The sequence below is a fragment of the Haliotis rufescens genome, unplaced genomic scaffold (genome assembly GCF_023055435.1).
Source record: "Haliotis rufescens isolate VD_foot unplaced genomic scaffold, xgHalRufe1.0.p SCAF_13, whole genome shotgun sequence".
In the NCBI taxonomy this organism is placed as follows: Eukaryota; Metazoa; Mollusca; class Gastropoda; order Lepetellida; family Haliotidae; genus Haliotis; species Haliotis rufescens.
Window position 1 is genome coordinate 9,148,311 of NW_025963813.1, and position 14,821 is coordinate 9,163,131.

The 14,821-nt window shown below is 42.5% G+C and overlaps 1 protein-coding gene across 1 annotated transcript; it reads left to right on the plus strand.

The window, feature by feature from the left end:
* The first annotated feature begins 202 nt into the window (after nucleotides 1–202).
* LOC124115166 lies at nucleotides 203–13,717 on the plus strand. Its single transcript, XM_046476045.2, has 3 exons — nucleotides 203–707; nucleotides 6,169–6,329; nucleotides 7,029–13,717. Exons 1-3 carry the CDS (start codon nucleotides 621–623, stop codon nucleotides 9,643–9,645), a joined length of 2,865 nt encoding a protein of 954 aa, XP_046332001.1. The 5' UTR covers nucleotides 203–620; the 3' UTR covers nucleotides 9,646–13,717.
* Nucleotides 13,718–14,821: the final 1,104 nt, after the last annotated feature.

The window sequence follows — 14,821 nt, forward strand, 5'->3', positions numbered from 1 at the left end:
AGAAGAGCTTGCTTTTGTAACACAACACCATTTTCTTGCAAATCATCAGCGGTTAGAAAATCAGCTGTCCCGTGATAATAAATCCAATGTTCCAGCTTCCTTAGCCTCCAACATCTCTCAACCAACAACGAATCGCAGTTACTGCACGCTTTAACGAAACCATCCCGTCCCAGCGCTGACAAGAGCTGCGTTATAACGGGGTAGCAGTTACCATTCCATCGTTACGGGAGAGGAGCTCTCCACGCTGAAAAGGTAGCATTTGTTGAAAGGGGATCCGGCTGCGTTTAACACCACCATATATGGGCAGGGTACTCTGGTTTGGCCTATTTCTTACCAATTTGGAAATGCACGCGAGGCGAGGCGAAAATAAAGCTCCCGTTGCTATGGAGATGGCAAGGGTTTGGGGGCACATTACTTTAGATAGAATCGGAAAAGTTTGTGTTGTGGGGTTCAAGCTAACTTCATGCGTGTCGACTCGTATTCGGAAACTAGGAGCAGTTACTTTGGATATTGGGGCATCTGAAGACATTCCTGTATTTCACCAGATAATGCCAGAGGATACTATGAGAACGGAAGGATGTGTTTAAAGTTTGGTCTTGAATAACTCTGAGAGTTTGACCATGTCTCACAGGCGAAAAAGTGCTCGACCCACGAATAAGCATTGGCGAAATGGACCCCACACCTTTGATCATTCTCCGACACAGTCCGTAAGTACACCACCAACGCCATGTCAGACTGAAATATACACGATATGTACATCACGTGAAATAGACATGACTGGAGATTTTGTTATTGTTTCATGGTTATTGTGTGTATCAACCACGTGATCAATCACGTATTTTCGGAGTGAATTAATGTTGATAATCATATACACCCAGTTGAAATATTGATATTTATTCCATTCTGTCGTGAATATGAAATGCATTGAAGTGTTGAAATACACACCGCTTGAAATGAACATGTTCCCTTGTTTGTGGAATGATCGAACAATTGACTTATTGACCAAGAACGTGTGCTTCGCTGAAACTAACGGAACGTTTACTTAGGTATCCTATAACATATTTAATTATTTTATTTGTATTTTATTTATATTATGTGCTTGAAGTTTTCTGCTGTTAGTTGTTTTGTTTGAAAAAAGGAAACTGAATCATTCGCCGTGCCTCCTCTACTGCATAATTTAAGAAGTATGTATCATTACGTAACACGCAGTAACTAAAACGCACGTGCACTCAATTACAAAAACAGGAAACCCCATTGAGGAATATTTTCGTGAACCAGTTGTGCTCTTAAAAGTTATTTCATTATGTCACTTCAGGTTTGGTGTGATACTTGTCAATAGTTTCATGATATATTTGAAACATACTTCTTAGAAAATGTTCTACATTCTTTAAAAAAATAAATATTGTATTCCGCACTGAAATATATACTTTTTATCATTTTCCTTGCATGTCAGTTTCAAAAGCATGTTCCCACCATATGGTCTATGTTCTCACTATCGCCTCAAGTTTATGTGACATTTTTACGAGGAATATATCAGTATACTAGTACGTATATATACATACATCTCTTAACGATTATAAAGGTGTTAGCACTACAGCACATTTAGTGCAGGTTTTATTTCGAATGTAAAACGTTCATATATGGCTGAGTCTGAGCTCGTTGCCTTGTTTAGTTTAAATGCAGGCGAAGCAACACCTAGATCCATTGTTTACAACCCACTCACGCCGGGAAATGGGGGGGGGGGGGGGGGGGGGGGGGGGTGCGTCTGTCAACGGGGGAGGGGGTAATTGCACATGTGGGAGTTATCAACCGGTCAAAGGGGGGCGGTAGGGGATCACCCTCTGTCGTAGAAGATCCCCCGTTTCAATTAGATTGTTGCATCACAAACCCTGCCATATCCAATTATGTCTTTGTCCATTGATGGTACCTGACGTTCAGACCTATGACATTCTTACGAAAATAGTATCCGTTAAACTTCCGGTTTGTAAATTTAAACCTCCTAGAAAATAATCCAAAACATGAAACAGGTTAGACACAAAATTCCAACGAGCTCTGTTGAGAGGGACGACCTTTGGTGCGGGTCTGTTTCCCTTCCAGATCAGTAATACTATGAGATAACTCTCACTGTGCACTTCCTTATAAGGGACTGCCGAACTGGCTCTATTTCATCATATAGCATCGGAATGCACGCGAGCTCCTATAGCTACTGGTTATATTCTATTTTTATTCATCTATTTATGAACTGCTATTTGAAAGATGTTTATGTTCTCGGGAAATGGGCAAATTGGATGTTCGTTTGGGTTTGGCTGGCTAATCCGTGTTTTGCGAAGTATCACTTGTTTTAACGGTGCTTCTATATCGGGATTGTTTATTGTGTTTAAATCGGATGATAAAATGAACGAGTGTAAATTGCATTGTTTTCCATTCGCAGTAATGTGAAATCTCTCTACTATTTGCCAAAAATATGTTTTTGATATATTTTGAATTCGCTTTGGGTGTGAATAATTTGGGATGCGCAGAGCGAAAGAGTGGGGTGTATTTGAGGGATATATTTCCATAACAAAATCTCTCTCTCTCTCTCTCTCTCTCTCTCTCTCTGTGTAAAAGTATTCTCGGTTATATAAGCGACATGTGCGCGTCGATAGCACTGTCCCTGGGCGAGGTCCCCCTTTCTCTCTCTCTCTCTCTCTCTCTGTAAAAGTATTCTCGGTTATATAAGCGACATGTGCGCGTCGATAGCACTGTCCCTGGACGAGGTCCCCCTTTCTCTCTCTCTCTCTCTCTCTCTCTCTCTGTAAAAGTATTCTCGGTTATATAAGCGACATGTGCGCGTCGATAGCACTGTCCCTGGACGAGGTCCAAGACAGGCACACTATTGTTGAAACGAGACACCCGAACACGTCATAGAACCGGCCGTTTGTACTGCGATGTTCCTGTGTAGTCCGTTACTTTCCTATCCGTGCCTCGTCATTGTTTGACAGTCATTCACAGCCGCACGTTACATGTCCGCATTAGTGAAATATTGCAGTAAAACATGGAACATAAAACATAACAAGTTTTTCTTATCACAGCTTGGTGTTGACGTCATTACCGTCGTTATACTGTTCGGATTAGATGAACCTTGATTTGGTGGAGTATTCCGAAGTATGGCGATAGGTAGGAGGCCGCCTGTCAAGGAGGTTATGTAGTCTAGTGTTTTTGTGTTTTTTGTTTTTTGTTGAACGCCGGACTCGGCGATATTCCAGCTATATGACGACGATCTGTAAATAATCAAGTCTGGACCATACAATCCAGTGATTGACATCATGAGCATCGATCCACGCAAATGCATCAACCAAATCAGCGAGCCTGACCGATCGATCCCGTTGGTCGCCTCTTACCAGCATGGGTTGCTGAAGACCAATTCTAACCCGGATCTCCCCGGGTTTAGTCTAGTGGTTAGAGATCTGGCTTCGCCATGCCGAAGACCCAGATACCAGCACCATGTCAAACACGATCAGCGGAAGCCACCGAGATGTAATTATACCAGCACACCCCATAACACACACAACACACACACACACACACACACACACACAATGGAAGACAGCTTTCTGTGTCGTTCGCGTCGCAGGAATCCGGATATCTGGTGAAACTAATGACTCGTTACAGGTTATGACAGCCCCCCATTTTCTCAGAATATGACAGTGTCATAACCTGAAAGAGAAGCTTTTTTGTTTGAGACTGAAAACGTTTCACCATAATCTTCACCACATACAAAAAAAAGTTCTCTGAAAGAGAATTAGAGCTAAATTTCTTTTTCTATTTTTTTCACTGTTATGGGGATGTCCAGCGCACATGTTTTTTTCCTTGTCTTGTATTTACTCCCAAGCCCCCAAAAACAACAAACATAAAAAAAACAACATTAAACAATAATCAGCCCAGTGTATGAAAAGCCCTCTTCATAAAAAGAGTTCTGATAATGATGAAACATTTTATCCAGAACTCCGGACTCCTCTGGTCACGCAGTGATGTCAATAAGGTAGTGACTCCCCGAGCCCGCTTATGGAAATATAGATTTTTATTGATGAGTACACGTGTCTTGGTGCATGTTTAACGTACAGCGTTTAATCTCAGTCAAGGAACAAGGGCGTTTCTAATGACTGCAGGACACGATCAGTCCATGAGTACTCCGACTGTTGGTAGACAAACTGAGATGGGGTACAATCTGTCGCTCCTGGTGTGAGTGACTATTGTTTTAAGCCGCTTTTAGCACCAATCAAGCCATGGCGGGGATAGTATGTCTCCCAAACCCCAAAGAATGAATTTAAAAAGGAGTCGAATAGAAGTCTAGAATGATTGGGCAAGTCTAGATTGCCTCAGCTCTAGGCCTGAAATTAAGCATTGTTCTGGGCTCCATTTCGATTTTTATTTTATTTTGTAAATTTCTTTTTTTTAAATTTCTTTATTCCTGAGACTAAATGTCAGTCTAGGCGGGGCGCTTACTCACCACGAGGCTAACACTGCTCTTTAACCAGTTAACGTCAAAGCGATGTATTCCATTCTATGGAAATAAAACTCCAAAATAGTTCTAGTATCTTAGGCGTCAAAGTGATACCAAATATTTTACAAGTTTGTAAGCTTTTTGACATACTGATAATGACCAACAAAAATTCGGAATAGTTCTAACTGTGTTCATAACAGGCCATCATTGTGTCACAGAACTTAACCGGGCAACGATTTAACAGATATTACTACTCACATCTAAAGAGGACGCACGTCACTAGTAGTGATGTATCGCGGAAGACGTGTTTGATAGATAAAGTATGATGGTTCGGTTCATACGTCCCAGAATGCTTTGCGCCAAAGCACAGGCACCCACACATCTTACAGCAGTAAATGGATTAAAGGTTTATTTTATAGCAGCTGATGACGTCGTGCTTCGGCATGTAATTATAATTATGATCTTGAAGCGTTGTCATTATGTAGTTACGGGTCTTTCGTCACCAACTTTAGAATCATAAATATTGTTATCTTCCATTCGGTACAAAAAACTCCTCAGTATAATAACTTCCGGTCGAAAGAAAGGATACGTCCATGTTTGATGGTGGCTAAAATTGAAACAAGCAAGAAATGGTTACTCGATGGTGATGTATTTGACACGGGTATCATGGTTGTGTTTTGGATCTTGAGTTTGCAGTGTTTCGACGACTGTTTCAGCCTTGGGATAGTTTGAGAACGTTTGTAATTATGTAGTCAAATCTAATGTTAAATGGGCAGTCGTGTAGCCTAGTGGTTAAAGAGTTCCCTCGTCACGCCGAAGACCCGGGTTCGATTCCCGACTTGTGTACAATGTGTGAAGCCCATTTCTGGTGTCCCCCGCCGTGATTTTGCTGGAATATTGCTAAAAGCGGCGTAAAACCATACTCACTCTAATGTTAAATACTTCATTTTGCCCGGCTCTCTCTCTCTCTCTCTCTCTCTCTCTCTCTCTCTCTCTCTCACACACACACACAAACACACATTTTTGCCATTTTATATTATTTTAGTCATCGACTGAGCCTTTTCTTTATTGAACAGATTTCCCAAACCAAGCACAAAATGCCTAAAAGTAGAAACTGAATTAGGGACTGTTAAAAGAATGATGTCTCTCTTAGTTTAGAACAATTAACAAAGTATCGATTATTTTGCTATGTATTATCATTTTAAATTCATGGGAATAACGTATGTTTCTTTCCACGACAGTGAAAAAAATGTTCAAGAAATAACTTGAAAAAAAACAATGTTACCTCTTGATGTTGTCCACTGGATGTCCTGAAGCGTGAAGATCCGGGTTAGAATAGGTCTTCAGCAATACATGCTTGCCGTAATAAGGCGACTATGCTTGTCGTAAGAGGCGACTAACGGGATCGGGTGATCTGGCTCGCTGAAGCATGTCATCGATCCCAATTGCGTGGATCGATGCTCATGATATCAATCACTGGATTGTCTGGTCCAGGCTCGATTATTTACAGACCGCCGTCATATAGCTGGAATAATGGTGAGTGCGACTTTAAGCAACAAAGAAACAAAAACAAACTAAATTCTCCATTGTGGCGTAAAAAACAACAAACAAACAAACAAACAAACCAATCAACCACTGGATGTCCTGCCGAAGAAATATTTTTGCTCATTCAGATGATGTTTCAGGCGTGCGAGGACGAGGGCGAAGAAAGGTCCCCGCCAGCTGCCGACCCGGGCCAGGCCATCGAGATCCCCTCCGACATCTTCAAGGACTTTCAGCAGCTGAAACACGCGACTAACCTTGACACGACCACCCTGATGAGGAACCTGCTCAACGACTACCACAGGTCAGTGTCCACAGCAAGGGAAACGGTCGTGGTGTAGAAGTCTGGTCGTTGCCTAGTCGTCTAAGGCACCGCAATTAGCTGTGCAGAGTTGCGTCCCTTGGGCACGCCGGGAATCTGTGAATGTGGGTTCGAATCCCGGTTGCCTCGATTATGTTTCTAGGTTGTCAGAACCATCCCGTGCTCGTGGGTTTCACCGAAGTGATAAACGTCTGAGACCTGCATCACTTCGGGGTGACATGCAGTGATGTATCTGGAATACTGTTGAAAGTGGTGTTAAACCAAACTCACCCACTCACTCACTCTAGGGACACGGTTGTCCGGCTTGTTTGTGTTTTTCTTTTTTGTTTAACGCCAGTCACCAATATTCAAGCTGTTATACTTTATCAGTGAGAAACATGAAAGAAATCCTAATAAATGTAAAATTAGAATTAGACATATCTCGGACACTGATTTATGATTATATCACAAAGTGTTCTCTACTGTTACAACATGAGCAAGCTGTCTTTACCACATGTACTCTGTACTATAGTAGTTTAGTGTAGTATCGTCAACAACGTGCACGTCAGTCGTGTGGACATTTCCCATAAACGTCATATTATAAAGTAACATTGTGGAGCCAAAAGGAATTCTCTTACCTCGTATTTCTGTAATTTGGTATCAGTGACAAACCCCAGTTTACTCTCGTCTTCTCTTCCTCAGACTTCCAGCTCGGTCGTCCTGGCACCGGCCCCTGGTGGAGGAGGAGGAGCAGAAAAGCCCACCACCGACAGTCGTGGACGACAAGCAGGTCATGAGGGACTCCTCCGAGAGGGGTATGTTTGACATGGACATGAATCGGAGCTCTCCACTCGTGGACAGTGGCTTCATAGATCATGGCTGTGACAGCCCCTTTGGAACTGGAACAGATCAACCCTTGGATCTGTCAGTCGTTGTGAAGTCTGAGAGATCAACTCCAGAGAGTGTCATTGGTCCACAAGACAAGAAGACCCTGGTCGGACAGCTACAGAGGAAGCTGATTGGAGGAGACCGGAGTCCTGCTTCTCCCACCGTGTCGTCTGCTCCTTGTGTGATGATGACATCTGACGTCATCATGTCCCACGTGTCAGGCCAAGGGGGGTTGGTTATGACCTCTGCCATGCCGAACCAGTGCAGGGTTGTGATGTCATCTGCTGTGCCCGGCTCAGGGACTTTTACCCTCAGTGGTGACAAGAACGAGTGCAACATCATGATGCCGGTGCAAATGTCGATGCAGCTGCCGACGGTCACCAACGTCGACGGTGGACAAGGGGTTATGACGAGTAATATCAACGTTGAAACAAGTAGTGGTCAGCAAATAGTAGCCATCCCCTTCCTGCAGACTGTGCCGGCCGTCCAGGTGCAAGCTGCTCCTAAACCCCAACCACAACCTCAACCTCAGCCACAGCAACAGCTTCAGCAGTTTCAGCTACAACAGCAACAACAACCCCAGCAACCGCAACCACAACCTCATGTGCCAGCAAGAAGGGGCAGAAAGCCGGGATCAGTCAACAAGGGAAATAAGGCATCCAAACCAGTGAGGTCAAATGAAATGAAAGTTGTTGCTGAGAACACGATGTTCCCAGGTGTGTATACGAGTATTCTCAAGCTGCCCTGGAGCCGTCGATCTCGAAGCAAGGCTCATCCTCCAGCCCCTCCAGTGCCTCCTCCAACGCAACCTTCCATGACGCTTCTCCCTGTTACATCATCCCAGGACATAGCAACTTCAGAATCAACACTAGCAACTTCAGCATCACACTCACCCTCTACAACACAGTCTGTGATGATGGTGTACCCTAATGCTACAATATCTGCTTTGGGTAAGCCAGTGAGAAAAAGGGGCCGACCTCCGAAGCTTCCAGTTCTTTCCCACCTCCTTGCAGAGAAGAAGCCCAAGAAAGACAGCCTATATACCCCAGTAGCGACAACCCTTCCTAGTCAGTCTTCCTCCATATCTGCCGATGGATCAATGCTCTCTATTCTCAGTACTCACAGTATTGGAGCAGACACTTCAACTGAAGATGATAAATTAAAAAAACTTCAAACTGTGTCTGAATCCCAGGATTCAAAGACCTTTCAGCTAAACACGCCAGACCAATTCCCCGCTCCAACGACACAACACCTTGAAACCCCAGACCAAGGTACTGCAACAACTAAAGGATCAAACGGTGCCATGTTTCAAGAGATGCTCCTGTCTTCCAAATCACTGATCAACATCAAACCTAGAAAGCGACAATCCAGCAACCTTATCAAATCAGGCGAGAACTTCATATGTACATCTTTTAGAATAAGACCAAGAGGCTCAAGACACAAAGCTCCAACAGATTCCCCAAAGGCTGGCCTTCCACAAGCTCCGCCAGAACCCGTCCCTGCTTCACCAGCCAGCACAGACATTAACCATGCATCCCCAGTTCCTCAAACAGAGCCCTTGGAAAGGGTCACTGTGTCTCCCACCTCCACAGTGGACGATTCCCCTCTGTCTAAGAATATGTTCCACGAGCTCTACCACTGCAAGGTGTGCAACGAAATCGTCCCAGCAGATGAGAAACAGACCCACAAACAGCAACACGTTCCGGTCAAGTTCTTCTGTCTGACCTGCGGCTTGGAATACTACAGTTTCCTTCAGGGCAAGGCAGGGGAGGACCCGGATGCACCTCAGAGCTTTCAGTGCGAACGATGCAGTGAGAACTACAACAGTAACCTCCCTTTGAGCAGCGGCCTTCACCTCAAGACGGAGTCATTACAATGTGATCTGTGTGACGAACAACTGAAATCTTTCTCCGATCTCTGCGAACACAGGAGAGAGGTACATGGCGATGAGAAGAGGGGAATTGATAATTATCGCTGTGATGAATGCGGGAAAGTGTTTTTCACGGAGAAGAGTCTTGATGCTCACAGAGAAACCCACGAGGAGAAGGAGGAAGAGTATTGTGAGGAAGAAATGAATCCTGAAGAACTGGAACTGGCGAAAGAGTTCTCCAGTAAGAAGGAGTACACGTGTGTTTATGATGGCTGCAAAAAGAAGTTCATGAAGAAGTTCCACCTCCAAGAACATATTCGTGTGAAACATTTCAACATCCGGGCCTACCGGTGCTCGTGGCCCGGATGCTACAAGGAGTTTGCGGCTGAGCGCCATCTTAAGGTTCATTTGTTGATTCACAAGGATGAAAAGCCGCTTAAGTGTGACTTCTGTGACTATAGGTGTCGCCAGCGAAATGCTATGAACTGGCACATGCGCAAACACCCGGAAGCTCCTTACAGATACCGGAAGTTTGGAATGCTTTCCGGGGGCGATGACTGAGAGTTTATGATGTGGTGTGTGTCTGGTGTCCTAAGTGACCATTCAAAACGGTCTGGATTCTTCGGGAACATCTTCACGAATCTACTTTGATCAAATTAAATGACCAAAATTATGTTGTGTTCAAAAAAGGTATGAGTTCTCGTTAGATGTTAACTAATGCAGGGTGTTTATTCCCTGAGTGCCGCTATGAAGTCATTTGTAACATTAGCATTTGAAAAGACATATGTAACCGTACAATATTCTTGTGCTAATGAGGCCAGTTCCATTTTTGTTTCATTTCAAAGAATTCATCTGAGATTGACTTCATTATAACACGAAAGGAAACTCTCAAAGACTTTGTGTCAAATTCGGGATTATCGACATTTAAGTAGCACTTCTTGTTTGTGTTTGATAATATTCTCTAGGTTCCGAAGATTCGAATCAAGAACAACTACTGAATTCCTAAGAATTAGCAAACTCGTTAGCTCAATCATATCGCTGGAAACAGTCTTTTCACTTTATCACACTACTCAATACAAATGATTGTTACTGCATAGAGATCGCATATGCGCATGTGCGTGTGTGGATGTGTATGAGAGTGTGTGTGCAATACCCTCCATCATGTAACCACTATACAATATCAAAGTGCGCGGTACAATTAGGGGTTAAGCAATATTACTGTCAACATATATAGTATTGTTGGCACTGTTGTCTTCATAAGGACATGCAGTTTTCCATAATTATATACACAAGACTTACATCAAACCGATCCCATTTTCGAACCTTTAATAAACGTAATCATTACCCTTCGTCCATGACGTCGAACGACAAATGTCATGTTATATGACGTCCCGCGACAAATGTCATTATATATGCCGTCCATGACGTCGCACGACACATGTCATGTTATCTGCCGTCCATGACGTTGCACGATAAATGTCATTATATATGCCGTCCATGACGTTGCACGATAAATGTCATTATATCTGCAGTCCATGACGTCCCGCGACAAATGTCATTACATCTGCCGTCCATGACGTTCCACGACAAATGTCATTATATCTGCCGTCCATGACGTCCCGCGACAAATGTCATTAAATCTGCCGTCCATGACGTCCCACGACAAATGTCATTATATCTGCCGTCCATGACGTCCCACGACAAATGTCATTATATCTGCCGTCCATGACGTCCCGCGACAAATGTCATGTTATCTGCCGTCCATGACGTCCCGCGACAAATGTCATGTTATCTGCCGTCCATGACGTCCCACGACAAATGTCATGTTATCTGCCGCCCAAGACGTCCCGCGACATATGTCATTATATCTGCCGTCCATGACGTCCCGCGACAAATGTCATTACATCTGCCGCCCAAGACGTCCCGCGACATATGTCATTATATCTGCCGTCCATGACGTCCCGCGACAAATGTCATTATATCTGCCGTCCATGACGTCCCACGACAAATGTCATTATATCTGCCGTCCATGACGTCCCGCGACATATGTCATTATATCTGCCGTCCATGACGTCCCGCGACAAATGTCATGTTATCTGCCGTCCATGACGTCCCGCGACAAATGTCATGTTATCTTCCGTCCATGACGTGCTTGTTAGAAGCATACAATCAAAATTCTAGATAGCATTTACATTTCAAGATATGAGCAGTACATAGATATGTCACAATGCATACAGATTACTTGAATAAAAGTCGTAAAGTCCATATAGTCGGTTTATCGAAGCTTTTGTTATCAACGATAATATTCCTGCGAAGAAAATTCAGATACCTCGAACTATATTTCAATTCGTTATATCGGGGAATTTGACTTCGTTCTTATAATGCAATCAGACAAAAGGGATTATTTTTTATGAAACAAATATGTGAATAAAAAGAGAAGAGTTATTGTAATAAAAAAAATTTTAAAGGATTTTTTTTCTATAAATTGCATCCACATTTGGCTTCTCCAATGTACCCACATCAATAGCTATATGTATATTTTGTTGTTTGTATATGTCGAATATTGTGTTTTTAGTTTTTAACCTATATTCTTATACGGTCGGCGAAAAGTGCAATATATGTATTATATCTATGGTTGTGCTGTGGTGCTTATTTTTATCTGTTGTCTCCAATATATTGAATGTTTGGTATTTATGAAGAAATCCTTCAGGACCTGTTTTAATATCCTTATACTCACATAAAAAAAGATATTCCATTTTTTCCAGATTATCGAGTATTTTCTCTCGAATATCGCGTATATCGACTACCCGTGTGCATCACACGTCCTTGTTTGTTTGTGCAGAGTTACGTCCCTTATCCGTAGCAGGACCATACTCGCCCGAGTTTTCACCCGAGTTGTAAATGATCTGTGATACTTCAGGTTTTCAGCACACAACCTGACAACCGTGTTGTACTGAAATATCGCACTAAGAGCTGTTAAACACAGTCTCTGTTTATTGATTTTACCATATCACGGCGGTCTGTAAAATTTCAGCCTGGGACACACAACATGAGCAACATGGTCGATAACATGAGCAACGGTCCACGTTGTCGGGTGCGATCAACACAATCAACCATGTTACAGATTTAGCTACGGCAACTGATTTACTCGAATATCCGGGGCATTGTATCTCAGTTCTGATGTCATAAATACCTTATTACCATTCACTACCTCAGTTTCGGTTTCAACTTTTGATATGTTGACGTCACTTCCGGAACGAAGTTGTGGTGGTGGATGTATCCAGGGTATTTATCATGACTGATTTGACATATAATGCCATGGATAGGAGAGGATGATCCGCAGTCACTGGAACCCTGCTAAGTGAATTAGAAATGAGGCTGAATGAAACTGGTGCTCGACTGATATAATTTAAATTATATACATGTTTTGGGCTATGAATAATCCCGTGAGCATACAGAAAGAGGTTCAGTACTGGTAATTAAACATCTTTGGTCATGGTTGGTTTGTTGTGGCCAAATGGACTAAACATTGTGAAATTTAACTGGACAATTCGGAAGTGTGTTTTTTTAGTTTTAAAACCCTGTATAGAAAGCCTGGTATCTTACTTACACCGTCAAGATTGTGTGTTTTGTTCATATCTCGTGGATTGTTAATTCGGATAAGTGTACGATTGTCAGTCAGGATCTGGGCCCCGTTGCACAAAGCGATCTTAGCCCTCCGACTGTCGTAAGCCTCTAAAGTATGGGCGTTACAATCACCTTAGCGCTAAGATAGCTTTGTGCAACTGGGCTCCGGTAATATCAATCTCTTCGGCCGATTCCTGAGCGTAATTTCAATCATGTTCTGGGTAGCCTCTTGTTACACGGTTACAGGGTGGGGCGAATATTTCCAACTGCAGCGCACAGATTGATGTTTCATTTGTCCCGTGTTGTGTAAAGGGTACAAAGACCTTATCTCCTCCGTCCAACGCTATTCATATGTAAATAATTACTCATGTAGAAAATTAATTTCGGATAGAATTTCACGTTGTTCAACACTAAACGGCGTTTTCTCGTTTCAAAGGAAAACCATTGATTAAACCAAGCAGGAACACAATTTTATGATTGTTTAAATACAATGTTTATTTGGAACTAGCATTTGTGAGTTTCATGCAACAGGGGTATACATCACATCGTTTAAATAAAAATAACTCATGTTAAGGTATTTGATTAAAGGTTTAATATCTTAAAATATAAACAGATATTTAATTACAATTGGTAACGAAAAAGTGATATTTTACTAATATATTAAATTATTTTCAAAACAAATTATTTTCGACGATTGGAAATCGTTTGGGTTTTCAAATGTCTCTCATTTTTAGTAAAGCGTCGGATTTTAAATCAAGACACATATCTCTATTCATAAAGTGTATGGTAATATTCCTTCGTCTATTAATTTTTATTTATTATTTGTTTACATCCTCATTTTTAGCATCACCCATGACTTACTGCTTATCGTGGTGTCGACTTGTCAGCGGCCTTCAATCAAACAGTATTTTCTGGTTACCATGACGATGTAATTCGGCTGTTAGTGGTGTATATCAAATGTATTAATATCAGACAAAGAAATAAAGAAATTTATATTTTGTCACAATTCAGTTGTTTGAGTATTCATTCCTGAGTGTGTGAAATCAACGAAGGCGATATTCCGCAAGTATCGACACTAAACTTGTATTACGTTTCAGACTGCTTGCACCAATATACGAGTGAGTGAGTAAGTTGGGTTTAACGCCGCTTTGAACAGTATTTCTGTTCTATTTCGGCGTGCAATCTTGGTGTGAGAGGACGTCCGAGGTGATGCAGGATAAAGCTGACAAACCTAGAAACATGATCAGGGAGAATATCGGATTCGAACCCACGATCATAGATTCCTGGTGTGTCAAAGGGACGCAACTCCGCACAGCAAATTGCAACGACATGGCCAGCCATGCCCAACACCATATGGAGCGGAATTCATGTCAGAACGATACCATGAGTATACCATGATTGTAACAGTACAAGACAACAATCTGGCATTTTCTCGATGAGATTACTTCACTCCATCATTGGAATGTAGATTACTCTTATTGATAACATCAGGGAGGGAGTTAGGGTTTCTTAGATAAAGAGACAGAACAAAAGTGGGGAGGTATTTTCCCTTGTCTCGTGGTCGGTGGGGTAGCCTTGTGGTTAAAGCGTTGGCGTGTTACGCCGAAGAACCAGGTTCGATTCCCCACTTGGGTACAATGTGTGAAGCCCATTTCTGGTCTACCCGCCGTGATATTGCTGGAATATTGCTAAAAGCGGCGTAAAAAAATTCAACATATCAATCAGGCTTTGCAACATGTGATCGTCCCCTAATGAGTCTGGAAATGTTTCACTTCGTAGCTCAATCCCGAACTTTAATGGCTGGGTGTGTTTATGTTCTGATCCCGATTGCGCATATAAATTCCCCGTAGCGTAACTAGGGGTTCCTCTATACAGTCTTCTGTACACTCGCGTTATGACGAAGTTGTGCCAAGTCTTTTGTAGACTCGCGTTATAACGAGGTGTGTGCAGCTTCAAAGGGGAATAAAATTATAAAAACACGGCTTCTTTTGGTCTGTCTATTCACAAGATGTCGGGAAATACGATTTCGTTACATGAACTTACGCAGGACATTGCAGATGTGATAATTCCAAAGCACAAGTCGGTCAGAAGTGCCTGGGTTAACATGCAC